At 46.3% G+C, this 15,112-nt stretch overlaps 1 protein-coding gene across 3 annotated transcripts in view; it reads right to left on the bottom strand.

Annotated features, from left to right (window-relative positions):
* The window catches only part of TBX20 (T-box transcription factor 20), a 40,332-nt gene extending 25,738 nt beyond the window's left edge, over nucleotides 1–14,594 (bottom strand). For 2 of the 3 annotated variants that reach the window (XM_010713039.3, XM_010713038.2), the window contains exons 1-4: nucleotides 13,986–14,580; nucleotides 12,682–12,846; nucleotides 7,682–7,790; nucleotides 2,981–3,139 (exon numbers count right to left, since the gene is read on the bottom strand). In XM_010713039.3, coding sequence (XP_010711341.1) covers nucleotides 2,981–3,139; nucleotides 7,682–7,790; nucleotides 12,682–12,846; nucleotides 13,986–14,413 — 861 coding nt within the window. In that variant the 5' untranslated portion in view covers nucleotides 14,414–14,580. Of the gene's footprint in view, nucleotides 1–2,980; nucleotides 3,140–7,681; nucleotides 7,791–12,681; nucleotides 12,847–13,985 lie in introns of all 3 variants that reach the window. The other variant, XM_019616665.1, reaches the window with a different exon arrangement.
* Between the last annotated feature and the right edge of the window lie 518 nt (nucleotides 14,595–15,112).

Raw genomic sequence — 15,112 nt, 5'->3', positions numbered from 1 at the left:
GGAAGGGAAGGGAAGGGAAGGGAAGGGAAAGGTTAAAATGGTAACCCCATTAAAACAGTCAGTTGTAGAAAGCCAGATCTCTTCCCTCCCATCTTCAAATGCAGCCCTACAACTCTGTACGCTTTGTCAGCCCTTACTTTTGCCAGAGCAACCACAGATCAGGACACCCTGTGGCATCAGGGATGCCCTGAACTTTGCAGTGAAACTTCCCTGGAAGAGATGGGGGCTTCCACTGTGTTTCTGGGAATAGGAAAACACACCGTTGCCTTAGTAGTTTTCTAGATGTTCAGTTAAATAAAGTTTGGTGAGTAACACTTGAGACAAGGACAAGGGAAAATAGCAGGACAAGGGGAAATGGTTTTAAGTTGAGGGAGGGAAGATTTAGGTTGGATGTCAGGGGGAAGTTCTTCACAGAGAGAGTGGTGAGGTGCTGGAACAGCTGCCCAGAGAGGCTGTGGATGCCCCGTCCCTGGAGGTGTTCAAGGCCAGGTTGGATGGGGCCCTGGGCAGCCTGGGCTGGTATTAAATGGGGAGGTTGGTGGCCCTGCATGTGGCAGGGCGGTTGGAGATTCATGATCCTTGAGGTCTCTTCCAACCCTGGCTATTCTGTGACAAGGTTGGAACAATCTGTGACAATCAAAACAATATTTGGATTTACCATTTATGCTAAACAGCAAGTGGGAGTTATAGTTTTTCTTGGAGCAGAGGGACAACATGGGGTCTGACCTGCAGGGTAGCAATTGCCACCAACTTCAGTTACAATTGATGAAAATCAACACTGCCTACTGAGCAGTGGTTTCAGCCTGACTTTCCTCCAAAAACAAAACAAAACAAAAAAAACAACCATGTCACAGAAGCTCCATTTTTTTTTAAAGAATGGCCCTACAGACTCAAAAAGGAAAGGGTTCTTTTCCAAATCCTTAGACAATCACATTGCCATCAAGCCCACGGTTGTTCACTGGAGGCTGGTCAAATGGCATAGGACCTCAAAGTTGGCTGATGTTCTGGGGCTGTCCTGCCTTGCAAACACACTCAGTGACAACTATCCTCAACACTAGCTTTGCAACAGCTCAGCAAGCCAGGTGCAGTGTCATCCACCTCCTGAGAAGTCTGTATGCCAGATTTGCAGCAATGCTGGGAGGAGCAGCAGGTTGGTGCCTCACGTATGGGGAACATTTTTGTGGCAGGACTTGAAAGCTACCTTGCAAAAAGACAAGCTCTAACTAGTTCGATTGACTTAGATCACTGGCACGCTGAGCCAAGTGTACTGCAGAATCATGAGGATTTCTATTCATCTCTTGAGTGTATTTTCACCAATCGTACTTCCATTTTCCTAATATTAAAAATTTGGTATGACATCACAAGAGAAACTTTTTGTATTCTCCAAAGCCAGATGAGACTCGCAATCATTTATGTCCATATTTTTCCTGAGAGACTGTCTCACAAACAATCAGAGAACATCTGCTAGAAAGCATTTTAAAATGAAATTTGACCTACAATTCAACTCTGTGGCAGTGGTTTGACTGTTTAAATAAATGCATGCCCTTTAAATCTTAAATTATGAGATAGTTTGTTGAAAGTGTAATGTATTTAGCTTTTATCTAATAACCTCCAGAAATGTAATCAACCCCTCCTTAAAACAGTTCTGAAAGAAATGGCAAAAATGAAAAAAGGCTCCATTTTCATTAGTCATAAATAAAATGACAGCATCAACCTCTAGGGGTTCCGGAGATGTTCCATTGAGAAATTTTCCAGGACTCGTTGCATCTGCTTTGGGAAGGTTAGTTTGGAAACATCTCTTATATAAATATCAACGGTAAACATAAATCTATCCTATAGAAATAAATGCCAGGTTTAGCTAGTTTAGTGCCTCCTGTGTTCTACTAGTTCCTACAGAAAGTTAAAAGGAAAAAATCTAACCAAATGTTCAAACTGTATATTTTTTGAGATTGTTGTGTGCTGAAGCTGAGTCTACAGTCAAAACATTAGATGTTGGAGCCTTAAAGCTGGATGTGGGGTCTGTCACAAGAACTAACTTAACACTGCTACTGCTGCATCCACAGCTTTTTTGAACCCTCATGCTGTAGCTTCATTTTGTCCATGGCATTTGGAAATGAGTTACTTTTTCTTTATATTAAGAAGGGCAGGCTTCTTTAAGAAAACAGTAGGTTCTTTCACTCTAGGATGCTGCCTGCCCACATGTTTGGACAGTACTTCTTAAATTTTTCTTAACTTGGGGGAATTAGAGATGGAAAGGGTTGTCTTTTTGAAATGCAGAAGACGTTCATCCTTTTAAATACATTTTGAATCACACTGAAGCCAACGACATATTTCTACTGACTTAAATATTAAAGCTCTACCCACTGTTAAGTAAAGCCTCTACTTTCCAATTGTTTATATACTTCCTAAAATTACTCATTAGCAATCCATTGTTTTGATCTCCTCCATTTTGTATACATTATTCACTGGCATGCAAATTGAAATCCAAACATCTGGATGTAATCTGGGCAGCCTCTGAAAAGTGTATCTCTGGGTGATTTCCTTTAGATTTGAGCCTTAAAGCTTAATCAGTCAACTTTTTAAACCCATGATGTGCAAACCAGCGTATTGCGCAGCTAACTGCTCATGGCATGAAAGATCATTTCGAATAAAAATAGTTCCTTAATTAACTATAATTAGAAAAGGACAGAATGATAATATGCAAACTGCCTTGTATAGAAAGAAAGGAGTAAAAATGAAAGCTCCTTTCATGTCATCTTTATTCCAGTGAATAATCCTAACATCCCTTTGAAGTTAGCAGAACTATCTGTGTACATAAGGATGACTTCTGAATATGAATGAAGCCAGCCAAAGCCACCACAAACATTAGAATGGAAAGGTAGGTTGTATCAGAAGCTTTCCTAGACGAGACTGGGGAAAAAAGGAATTTTTAGCAGGGTGGAATTTAACTATATCTGTGCAAATTAGCAACTATACTCACCAATTGATTCTGGTATGCTGTGACAGCAGTAAAAACTGTCTCTGGAAAGATAAACGTCCTGAACTCTTCAGATTTCAGATTTAACAAAGAAGCCGTGTGATCTTTCTTCTTAATGATGTGGACTCTTGGCTGGTACTTGTGCATGGAGTTTAAAATGATCTGCAAGAAAGAGTTACATGGCACTGTCCTGAGAGGAAGATTAACAAGACCCTTAAAGACTATAATGGAGCTGTAGAAGGAGTCAGTTCAAGAGCTGGTTTCCTCTGCCTCCCATGTTACTGGTAAGCATCCATTTTTGGAACATAAGTACCTATTCCTACAGATGAGGTGTGTTACCTACATGACGTTATTGCTTGTATGGGACTTAGTTTACAGGTTTCACCTGCAAATGTGGGTATTTAATTCTTGAAAGTGTATGACCAAGACCTAACGTTTACAAAATCATGCAGGTGCAGAATGTAGAAAGCCAAGAATCACTCCCCCCAGAAAATAAAAACCACCATTGCTAGCACAAACTGTCTGACCAAAAAATAAAACTTCCCAGATCTTTATATTGTAGCAAGCTTTTAAAGCAACCTGCATGATAGATGTTCTTCACCATAGACTACCAAAAATGGAGGGGAAACTAGTACAGAAACCCCAGATGACCAAGTTTTTCCATTTTGTCTCATTAATTCTTGTTTGTGGGCCCCCGAAATAATTCTAAACTTAACGTACCAACTAACCAATTCCAATGTTCACTGGCATCAAACAGCGATTCCCATTTGCTTGAATTACCATGGGATGGAGGCCTTTTTGGCTGCCTCTAACCACAGCATTACAATATAAGAATTAAATACAGAGTTCGGCTTGCACCAGTCCTTGTTTTGGATATAATCACAGTCACAAGACTAAATTGGCAAAGGAGTGGGTGGTTCTATTTTACAGGGGCCATAACTACACTGCAGCCAGCTCTGTACATCTGGAATAGCTAATGTGCATTCCTTGAGAAGCGTTAACTTCAGCTGAAACACAGCAGAAGCAAGGCAGTACTTCGTGCTAGCTAAGTAAATAGGAAAGGTTGCATGTCTTTGTTTTTCCTCTGAGGCCAAATATTGCTATGACATGCACTGTGACTGCAGGGGTGAGGGATGCACATGGCAGAAGTCACTCTGGGAGCCACTGTCCTTTAAAGGGTTTCATGTCAGCCCCTACCAACTCAGATCCTTTTTCAGATCGCTTCACCATTTTATCACACATACACAGTGGTCACTGACTTTGCTGCTAAGATCCTCCACACATTTCTGTCTCTCTGTAAGATTTTGTCTTACCAGCCTGGTCTCAGACTAGGCAGCTGGGAAGAGACATTTAAAAAGACAGTGTGGAGATGGTGTGAGCTTACCAAGGGCTCAGCCCACGGACCATGGTCTGTCATGGCCGCAATATCCAGGCTCCAGCACCGCGTCTGAGCAGCAGCTGAGTAAGAGGAGGAGCAGGCCGTGACACAGCAGCCCCACATATTCCCCTTCCCCTCATTCCTCTATGACCATCAGTCATGACAAAGAAACTCTGTTTCCCAAACAACACCACGTAATTCTTTATGAGAGCTTTCCAAATCCAAAAGCACACAAGTAACAACCTCTGCCGCCATTTTCTACACCACACATTCCCCCCAGAGACAAATCAGGCCCAAAACAACCGAATGCAGCCAGGAACTGACAGGAGACCCTGGCCAATGTGAAGGGCCCTTGTTAGAGTCTCTGCATGTAGTGCTCCGCCTGCATCCCCACACAGGCTGCCCTCACTGGAGACTGCACAAAGGTACCACCTTAATGCATATCGTTGGGTGTCATAGAAACAACCTGGAGGAAATGGCTGCATTGAGTGCTTACTGGTCATTCAGCATGAGCACAGGTCCCCGGCCATCCCATCTGCCCCCGTGCTGACACCTCAGGTGTGGAGGTGGCCAAAACAGGTTCTTTTAGGATTAGCAGAGGCCAGATGGGCCTTGTGGGCAACTGGCTCCCACCAATGGCAGGCCAGTCACCAGAGGCAATCTGGATGCCAGATGCAAAATCCTTAGAATTTGGGAACTGTGCTGGGAATTCACCTTCTACATTAGCTCAGGAAGAGTTGCTGGGCAAGGTTTGCTTTTTAAAAGCCTATAGGTTCCTAACTTCTGCCAGGTTAAGTTTAAGAAACACCTGGGCGTAACCGCCTGTGGCTGTTCTGAAATCCCAGCTTTCACAGTTGCCTGTGTTCACACCTCCATGTTTGCTTTTGCAAACATTCATCTGTTTAAGTTTTGCTATCATAAATGCCAGAAAAGCTATTATGATAATGTATACACTCATGATTCACCTCACCATAAACCAGAAATAATACCACCACAACTGAGTGCTACCAAAAGTTCCAGGAAAGACAGCCAGTGTGAAAAACATCACCAGAAATCTGAAAAATGTCGTGCTCATCAGCGTAAGCAGAAAGAAAGAGGAATTACTTGCTCCGCTGCAGAAATCCAGAGGCGAGAGACATTTCCTTTCTCTGGTAAGGATATCTGCAAGTGTTTCCATGGTGCAAACTGTATGTCATGCACACAGAGATAAGACTTCTGCTTGAAGCTTGGGGAGAAAATGTACATAGCTATGGGGTTATGTGTGCTGCTGAAGATACACAGCAGCAACACTTGCCAACTCCAGAAGTCTCAGAATAAGAGAAAACAAACAAATGGTAAGGCAAACAAATGCCTCTCTTTTCTTCAGATTCCTTTTCAGGAAACGAACCACTCTACAAATAAAACACCGCAATTACCTTCACAACCAAAACTGTCTTCTGGATGATGGAGAAAGCAAGCCGCTAGAACAAACTGAAATTAGGCTGGTTCTAACTGCTGTACCCATAACTAGTATTTAAAGACAGGTTTTAGGTCATTAAAGCTTCCTCGGGAAGTGACATGCCTCATCAAACGTAATTAACATTATAGCAGGACAATTAAAAAGATCTCATCAGCAAAGCACATCTCTTTCAAACAGAAAGGCACATTTTGAGATGCATTTCCATTCCTCCCTTGTCTTGGACCTCAGCAGCCCCATTCACCACGCCACAGCAAACATCCTTTACAGGCTTCAGAGGAAGAATTTGCTCCTTCATTCTATAGAGCATCCAGACATGATATTTACACAGCTTCATAAGGCAGCACATAAAACCTGACACCCTCATTTGGGACATAAAACATGGCAAAACACTAAAAAGGGAGTGCTCCATGATAGCATATCTGTCACACAAATCTCAACACAGGATCAAGCCTTCCAGGCTTATTCTTAACCCAATGTGCAAAACTTTCCATTAACTTCAGCCATCCGAAGCCTTCGTGTAAAGAAAGCGTTCCACCTCCGCCACTTGGAAAGTGAATCAGTGGCCACACCTCACCCGCTGCAGGCCATGTTCCCCTGCTGCCTGCCTGCAAAATACTGACATCTTGCTCTGTTATGTATCCTTATTCCCGACAGCTTCGCAGACCGACTTCTTTTTATACTCATCTGGGCTTCTGGGAACTGCACCGCTCCTAACTAGTGTGCGATGCACTGCTGCAAGCCCTTTATTAGAGGCACACATGGCCCCTGTTATGATGAAAAATGCTTCTTTTTAAATGCGCACATATACTGCTCTATCATCACTCGGTGAAAGAGCCCACAAATCTTCAGTCGTGCCCTTCTACAGGCTATGAAATAAGAGGGGGGAAAAAAGACAGCCTCTGCTAGTCCCTCTGCTAGGAAGAGAGCAGTGCTGAGAACTGGATTCAAGAAAAATATATCCACACATAGAGCTTAACAAAGAACAACACATAGGCATCTAGCTGAGCATTTTTTTAAAGAAGCTATTTTTTGGTTGCTTGTTTCTAGAAGGATTTTTAAATGCAAATGACTGTGGTTCAATTTTTAGGTCCTGAAATGATCACAAATCTCTCAGATGAGAATTATTAACACCAAGTGCAGCTCAGGTGATCGGCTACCACCTCAGCCAGCCTGCAAAAGCAACAAGTAGCACTTTGTGGGGGCCTTGCTGACACCATGGACACCCCTGTTGCTCTGCTTTACCAGTCAGTTACCTCCTAGCACGTGTCAGAGCTCAAAATGAGCCCCTCATCCTGACAGCTCATTTACTGACCCTGCATTTAGACTTTTTCCTTTTACTCCCCATTCTCAGCCAATAAACCCATCCACTGTGTTCCAGCTAGGTCTCATGACACCAGGCTGGTACCAACAAGACCAAATTTCTTTTGGGGCCAGTTTTCTCCAGAGCGCCAAGTGAATGCTGTGGTACGCTGACTTTCAGGCATCCCACAATTATTTCAAGAGCTGTTGAAGCACATTTCATAATCCCATATCCCTTATTGTGGTGTCTCTTCTGCCAACCCTACGCCCAATCTGTGTCGAGTCTGGAGGTAAAAGAGTTCTTGTGGAAGAACCCAACCCTAAGAGACGGCCTGCAATGAGACGCATCTTCCAAGCACACAGGGACAAGCCTGCAAGCCAGTGTGGGTGGCTAAGCCTGCTGCCAAGTCACTGCATGGCAAAGGCAAGAGCACAGCACAAAGCTCAGTCCTCCCTTCTCTCCCTCACTGAAACGCTCAGCTCCACCCCAAGTGTTTCCCCATCCCCAATGGATGCGGTGGCAGAGCACTGTTTCCCCAGGTGCTTTCCCCCAAGAAGGGTTACTCACGTGGCCATGCTGATCCAGCTCGTTGTTTGTGAGCTTCACTTTCTCGAACGACACCATCTGCTTCAGCAACTGCTCACCTGTGAACGGGGAGTCGGGGTGCACGTACAGCCTAAAAGACACAGGGAAGAGGCCTCTGTGTGAAAACTCGACTCAAATAGGTACCATCTCCATAGGAAAATCCAAAGCAAGATTTTGCTTTCAAGATGTGGCATGGTTTCACAGCAGTAGGTTTCCTGAGAGCTCTGGGCAATACGGATCTGCTAGTACAGCAAGAAGTATGTGATCTGCCCAAATGAATGAATGCCATTAATGAAAGGCAGCAAAGCAGATGCCTGAAGTTGTTTAGTTCCCAGGAACATAATGAAGAATTCTGTGACCAAGTGCTAGATTGCTCCCTGGCCATAGCTATTATTTTATCTAGTTATCTAAAATGGAGACATTAACTAACGGTCACTGTTGCTTCTTTTCCCAAATGAAAAATTGATCGTCTTTCCCCACAGCTGTACTAACAAGCACTTAAAATAACAATGACTACAGCTCCAAGAGAAAAAACACAGTGTCATTAGAGAGATAATGGGGGAATGCAGATAAAAATGCATTTTTCTTTATATGCAACATTAAGCCGTGATAATGATTTTAACCTGCATTCGATCACACGTTGGCTGTGGTGACGTGTGTTTATAAGAGGTTGAGGGCTGCGGTCCAGGACAGTGGTCTGACATGAAAGAAATTAATTGCAACTCTGTAATTAACAGCCTACAACTTAGGAAATTAAGCAGAAGAAAAGGAAGTAAGGACGACATGTAGATAGAATGATATATACATTATGACTGGACTCAGTGCAAGTGCCGGGCTATTTAAAAACAATGATTTTATACGAATAATACATGGATAAAAATGATTTAACTTGAAAGTGCTTTTGAGATAGCAAATTAAGGGCTGAATTAGGGCTTCAGCCAGTGCAAACCAGGCTGGTTCTGCTGCTGTCGGTGCGCGTTATCACTTGCAGATGGCCTGGCTCTCTACAGACAGTGTTTTTGGCCACACCGAGATTCCTCCTATCACACAGGGCTGAGATGCTGGCCGACAGAGAGAATTTGTTTGCTTGTTTTTTTTTCATTGAGCCATGGTTCTGGTTAAGCAAAAGAAGAAAGAAAACCCTCAAAACGATGAGGCTTAACTGCTTGAGGAACCATGCAGGTCCCTAATCAACAAACAGCTGAGCTAAAGCCCCCTGAGGCACCGCTCTGCTGCTCCAAGGGGAAAGAGATATGATCGTGGGCTCACTGTTTTGCCAACAGAATCCACAAGGCACAGTCCTGCTTGTGAAACTGAAGCTTTACTGGCACGTCTCGCTCCAGGCGGGCAGGATGTTTTCCTTCTCTTGATCCACAGCACCGCTTGGCTGGTGCAGCTGCACCCATGGGAGGGATGCTGTGCCAGCAAGCCCAACACACAGGGTCCTCCCTGCTCCCAGCTGTAGAGCAAAGCTCATGAGGCCATAACCTAAGATCTTTTATGAAAATCCACTTTGCTTCCCTGTATAAAACAGGCAAAATGTGAATTTTCGAAGCCTCAAATTACAGAAGGCAAAGAAAAAACAATCCTGACCGTATCGCTTCCAGCCCCTCCATCTTTGCAGCCAGTCTCATGATTTTTTTGGAGCCTGACTCCTAATTTTGCATGTCTGGATAGCTAATGCTGTTTACTGTGATCACAGAGCATCAAGCTCAGCAAGGTTTGGCTAATTGGGACCAAAAAGCCAAACTATTTCAAATATGCACTTGGGGAGCGAGTCAGGATCTTTGTGTGCCTACAAGCCGAGCACCATTGTTTTATGCCATACGCACTAAATGGCTGGCACAGCACTCATGCTGTGAACGAGTTAGCAACGAGCTAGCAAGGAAGAAGCAGAAGGACTGGCACCCGAATAGTGGTTAGACAGACGTGTAATAAACCTGGCTTTTCCATGCTGATGCACCGCATGCCTCCAGTTCCGCTGCACGCATGGTTCCACCTGGCTGACCGCACCTCCCTGCACACTTCTCCTGCAGCCCAGCCCTGCAGCAGAGGCTCAGAGCTCAATGCATTGCCCTCTGAGGCAGGGAAAGCTGATGTGAGTGGATTAGAGAAATAAACGCGTGCATTCCTGCACTGCACACAAAACAGAGCTGCGTGAGCTCTGCTGCCCACGGCCGGATGCGGGGATCGTTCGCCCGAGCTCACTGTAGCTTCAGGAGCCTTATTTGGTTGTGAATTTGCTCCACGGTGTTTCATGATACAGCCCAGGTTTGGGTACGGTTTCCTTCTCGCATAGTTGGGAGTGCTGCAGTGCTCTGCTTCTGTTTAGCTTAGCAGCTGTTCTGGTCCTACAAGCCCTAAAGCTTCTACACATGTTGCTTTTAATTACATTTGTGTCCCAAACAGATAATTTCCAAAGTACAGTGCCTTTAAAAAGTTTTCTCCGTAAGCGTGCAAACACTACAATTCCATTAAATAAATGATGATGGACAGCTTACTGCAGCCAAATAAAATATGTAGATGGAAGAGTGTGGGATGGAGGGGGGATGAGAGAAAAGAACTTTATAAGTGAAAGAAAGGGGATGAAAAAGAAGAGGGGCAAACAAATGTACATGCTGAAACTTATGAAACTGATGATTCTTTCTCACAGCCTCAGCAATTTGGAAGAACAAACATGAAGGAATTCTATTTCCAGATAGCAGCCTAGCAGATTGACAAAGGACTCTCTGAAAAGTAGTTATATTCAAGTGTTCATTGCAGCACAAACTTGTCTGACAGCAGGAAGGCAGGGATATTACTGCTTCTTGCAGCAAGTTCCCTGAAGGGCTCATCTTTCAGAGGGAATCACAGCGTACTGTTCAGTTCTGAGGAAGGCTGGCTTAGCGCTGAAAGTTAGTTTTATAATAAGAAAGAGCAGAGCAACTCACGGGTTTGATTCCGCAAAGCCTTAGAGGCATAAGGGGACTCCTAAGCAATCCTCAGGTTGCAGTGGTACCCACACGGATATGGGACCTGCTCAGGTGAGGAGAGACACAGCCGTGTGCCTAGGGAGGAGGGGGTGTGAGAGAGTGCTGCTGGAAGGGCTACTCTTATCAGAGCAGGAGCAGATCCATTCAGGATGGGAATGGTGCTGCTTTCTGCTTGAGCAGGATGGAGGCCTCCTACCTCAAAAGTTGTACCAGCACTCTGCCAACAGCATCGGTAATGCAAACAGCAGCACTCTCCACCTCTTGCAAAGCTTTCCTTACCAAATAATTAAAAGCAGAAAGTGCATGTACATGGCACCGTGCATACAAAGGAGAGGGAACCTGTGTCTGCCATCAGTCTGTTGGCTGAACATCCCGAAAACGAAATGAGATGTGCAGCAGAGGTACACGTTTGTACAGAGGAGCACTGACCCAACAGGAACCTTACCAGACAGTGGTAATTAATGTTAAATTCCAGCAAGGTTTGACCCCAGCCCTATAGCAGCTAGCAGGAGAGGAGTTGCTCATTATTTCAAAGGATCGGTCTCTTATCTTATACTCTTGTGAATATTTCCCCATTGAGCCAGTTGATGTGCGGATCAGCAGCCTATGTAAGGGTACCCCAAAAGCAAATGCTAAAGGGAGAAGCCTGCCCTGAAACTATTTCTGTCCTTCCCCTATTTTTTCTTTCGATGCCGACTGCTTTGGGGCAGGACCCGTGTATTTTCCGTGGGGTTCGATCAGTGCCCATTACAGTACCCCAAATGAAGCCCTCTGACGCCAACCACGCTGCAGGAAGGAGCTTTTGGCCACGAAAACAAAGCTGCCATAACTCCTGGGTTACTGCTTTAATAACAGCTTCTCCCTGCACGCCTCCTGCGTACTTCCCCGAGCCGCCTTCAGAGATGAGCAGTCAGCAGGATTTCAGCGGAGCTGCTCCGACGAGGAAATCTCTCAGCCTTCGGTCCTCAAACAAACCCATCAAAACAAAGCGCTGCCACTCCTTCCTTCACTCCTAATGTCTCTCTCTCTCTAATAAGCAAGATCTCAGCCCTGGGCTAAGGCACCTGGTGCTGCCCGCCATGCCTGCATGGAGCCAGGCGCTACCCCTGTACAGCCGCAGCTCCGGCTGAGCAGCGCCGGTCGCGTTGTGGTCCCGTGCCGTGCAGGGGATGTGCCACAGAACTGCTGCACTCTGCCCGGAGCCGTGGCTTCCCCGTGCCGGGAATGAGCCGTATTCATCAACAGCAGTAAGGGAATGCTCATAGAGATTCGTTTCCTACAGCATTTTGCTTCTGTATGGAAGGGGTGTTGGTGCGGAGAAAATAGCTTCGTTTGTCGGTGGGTTTTGGTTTGGTTTTGTCCCCTAAAGTCTCAAGATCTGCCACAGATCCTCAGTAAGAAACCCTCTGTGCCGTAGGACTGACCCAAGCTTCACTCGTTGCGTAAGGGACAACTAAAGGCAAGAGTGGTCAGTAAGCACTGGACACGTTTTTAAGGAATAACGTCATGTTAAGCATAAGCAGTGCTGCACTGTAACGTGGCATCTCTGCCGGATTTGGATAGCATTAAATTATAAGGTCAGATATAGTGGGGAGGGTAGAACAAGCCCAGGGACAAAGCAATGGGTTTTTGAAATTTTTTTCTGATCTGAATTGAGGTAAACTTCATTTAAAAATACATATAGACATAAAAGAGCCTTCAGCCAGCAGCTTCCTTTAGAAACGCACATATATACGCAAGAGCCTTTGGCCAAACCCCGTTCAGCCTCGAACACTCGGTATAAATCGGCCCTCAAGCAAAGATCTGAGGCCCCACTCCACATCACAGAAATTAATCAGAGTTCTGAGATCGAGTTTGTCGGGCACGGACTCGAGCTCTCAGAGCACTGTTTGCAAACGGCATCAAAGATTAACAGCAGGTATTTCAGGAAGGGGGAAGGATGGGGAGGGGGGGGGAATAAATAAATAAAGGGAAGAGAAGGGAAGAAATCCAGCTGCAGAGCCCACAAACCTTGCTGGGAGTGGAGGGTCAGCTTTCCCAGCCACCAGCCAGGAGGAGCGGTGGTAGGCATATCTGTATCTCTTATTGTCCACCGGAACGATATCCATCAGCACGATGTACTTGGCTTCAGGATCCACCCCCGAAAAAGAAACCCTGATCGTGGGAAACATTCTCCTGGAAGAGAGGAAAGCAGGAAATAAATATGGGGACAGAATGAAGTGATTCAGAAAAGCTGCTACAAAGGAAATTTCTATTCAAACCTCCTAGAAAAAAAATAAAATAAAATGAAAGCATCTACCAATATTGCTACAGCGTGACAGAAATTGCATCCTGTGCACCTCTACAATATGCACAGAAGTGCTGCTTGAAGTTAAACGATTTCTTTAAAGCAACAGGAGAAATGGCGAAAGTGAGAAAGTAAAGGAGACAACGATTATTGCCTGGTTATTAACAGCACGCTGTGCTTCCAGAAAATCGTTGCACCAAAGAAATACAGATACAAATGTATTTTTAATGAGATACATGCTGGAGGTAGAGAAATAACGCAGCACTTAATTCAGCAAACATGCCCACCGATCTTAGATGCATTCCTACAATATTTCTGAGAGGCATTTTGAGAATTCAGCTCTCACTTTGGCATTAACATGTTGACAAATTTCAGTTTTTCACTGTAAGCTTTTTGCCGTAGACCAGAAACAGCTTTTAACAACTTTCAACAGATTTTTTTTTTAATGAGCTTCAAATTCCAGATTTTATACATCCGTTGAGGTTATTTTTTTAATAGATACTGGCAGAGCCGTTCCTTAGAGAAACAGTCAGCAAACTGCGTTCCGAACGAGTCACTTCGGGACCAACCCCGAGCAGACGCTCGGCTCCCCCGCGCAGCCAAACCAACACAAAAACGTCCCTGGAAAAACGGTTTGAGGCGACAGCAAAGCCTGGAGTCCTTCTGCGCGGTATTTACAAACGAGAGCGGGGATAATCCCCGCTTTCCGTGCCGGCACAGCCCCGCACTCACAGCCGGGATCCCGGCGCAGCTGCGTGCGGGCAGCTCCGGGCACAACCAAAGCTCCATCGCACCGCACGGCTCTCCCCTTGCGCACCCCGCGCAGCGCAGCTCGCACCGTACGCGGGCTGCTCCCACTCCTATCCGCGCTGCGCTCCCGGGTCACAGCCGGCTGGGACTTCTTTCATCTCTATTTCCTTCCCCACCCCCCTTTTATTTTTTAAATTTTCTCTTTTTCTTGTTTTCACCACTCCCTCCCTCCCTCCCTCCACCCCCGACGCTGCTGTCGGGCCGCCGCCAGCCGTACCTGCCGGACTTGGTGATGATCATCTCCGTACCCAGCTCGTGAAACTTGTCCCACAGCTCCTTGGTCTCCAGGCTGCAGGAGATTTTGGCCATCTCCTCGCTGGGGATGATGGGGGTGGTGGGGATGAGGGGCTCGGTACACAGGGCCGAGGGGCTGCCGCTGAAGTCCCCGTGGGGCTCCAGGCCGGACAAATCGCTCAGAGGCTGCGCGCAGGAGGACTTCTCAACGAATTGCTCTGCGAGGTTCGGGGGAAAGGAGACAGAGAGGGGACGTTGAGCCGGGGCGGGCTGCCGGCAAAAAGACCTTTCCAAAAAGGAGGCATTTCTCGTTCGGTCGGACCCCTCCTTCCAGCGCTCCCGCAGAGCCGCGCTGCTCCTCCGGCTGGTGATTTGAGCTAGAATATGGAGAGGCTGGCTCCAGCCCTTCATCCACCCCAAAACAGGGGAAGGATGCCCGGAGCCGACCCCAGCTGTGGGGCGCGGCGGCTGAGGGCTGCCTCGGGGAGAGACTGGAAAGAGGATTTCCCCCAAATCTCCGGGTAATAGAAGCCGGGATACAGACAGTCGTTTCGCTTAGATTTCTAAGTGAATGGCGTGGGGAAATGGGTTAAAAAAAATTGGAAAAACAAACGTTTCTACAAATAAAATAAAATAATAGTAATCATAAAGAAAGAGAGAGAGAGAGAGAGAGAGAGAAATAGCCAACCTTAGCCCGCTTAAATGTGCCCAACAGGCGCAGTGTGACACAGCCGGCCTGCACCGTGCCTCAGTAAAGAAATAAAGTTCGCGATGGATCCCCGGAATACCCGGGCGTGGGGGGAACGCACAGAGAGCAGCCCTTCCCGGCCTCCCAGCCCAACGTTCACGTCGGGCAGTGGCCCTGCGAGCGCGATGCTGATTTCTAGTAGAGCTCTGCGCTTTCTTGGATACGCGCAAGAAACGCAAAGCGCACAGATCGGTGAGGGGGGTGCAGGCGTCTTTTTAATATCCTTCAGGAACGGAATGCGGGCGATCGAAAAGAAACCAAATCGCTCACCCGAAGGTCACCCGGAATCGCCAGAAACACCCCCAACCTCCGGCCCGGGTGCCGCAGGCTGACGCTGTCGCTCGGAGCCCGCAGCGAGCGCT

This window comes from Meleagris gallopavo, chromosome 6 (genome assembly GCF_000146605.3).
Source record: "Meleagris gallopavo isolate NT-WF06-2002-E0010 breed Aviagen turkey brand Nicholas breeding stock chromosome 6, Turkey_5.1, whole genome shotgun sequence".
NCBI lineage: Eukaryota > Metazoa > Chordata > Aves > Galliformes > Phasianidae > Meleagris > Meleagris gallopavo.
Note: the sequence above shows the minus strand (reverse complement) of the source record. Positions and strands in the feature narration are given on the sequence as shown.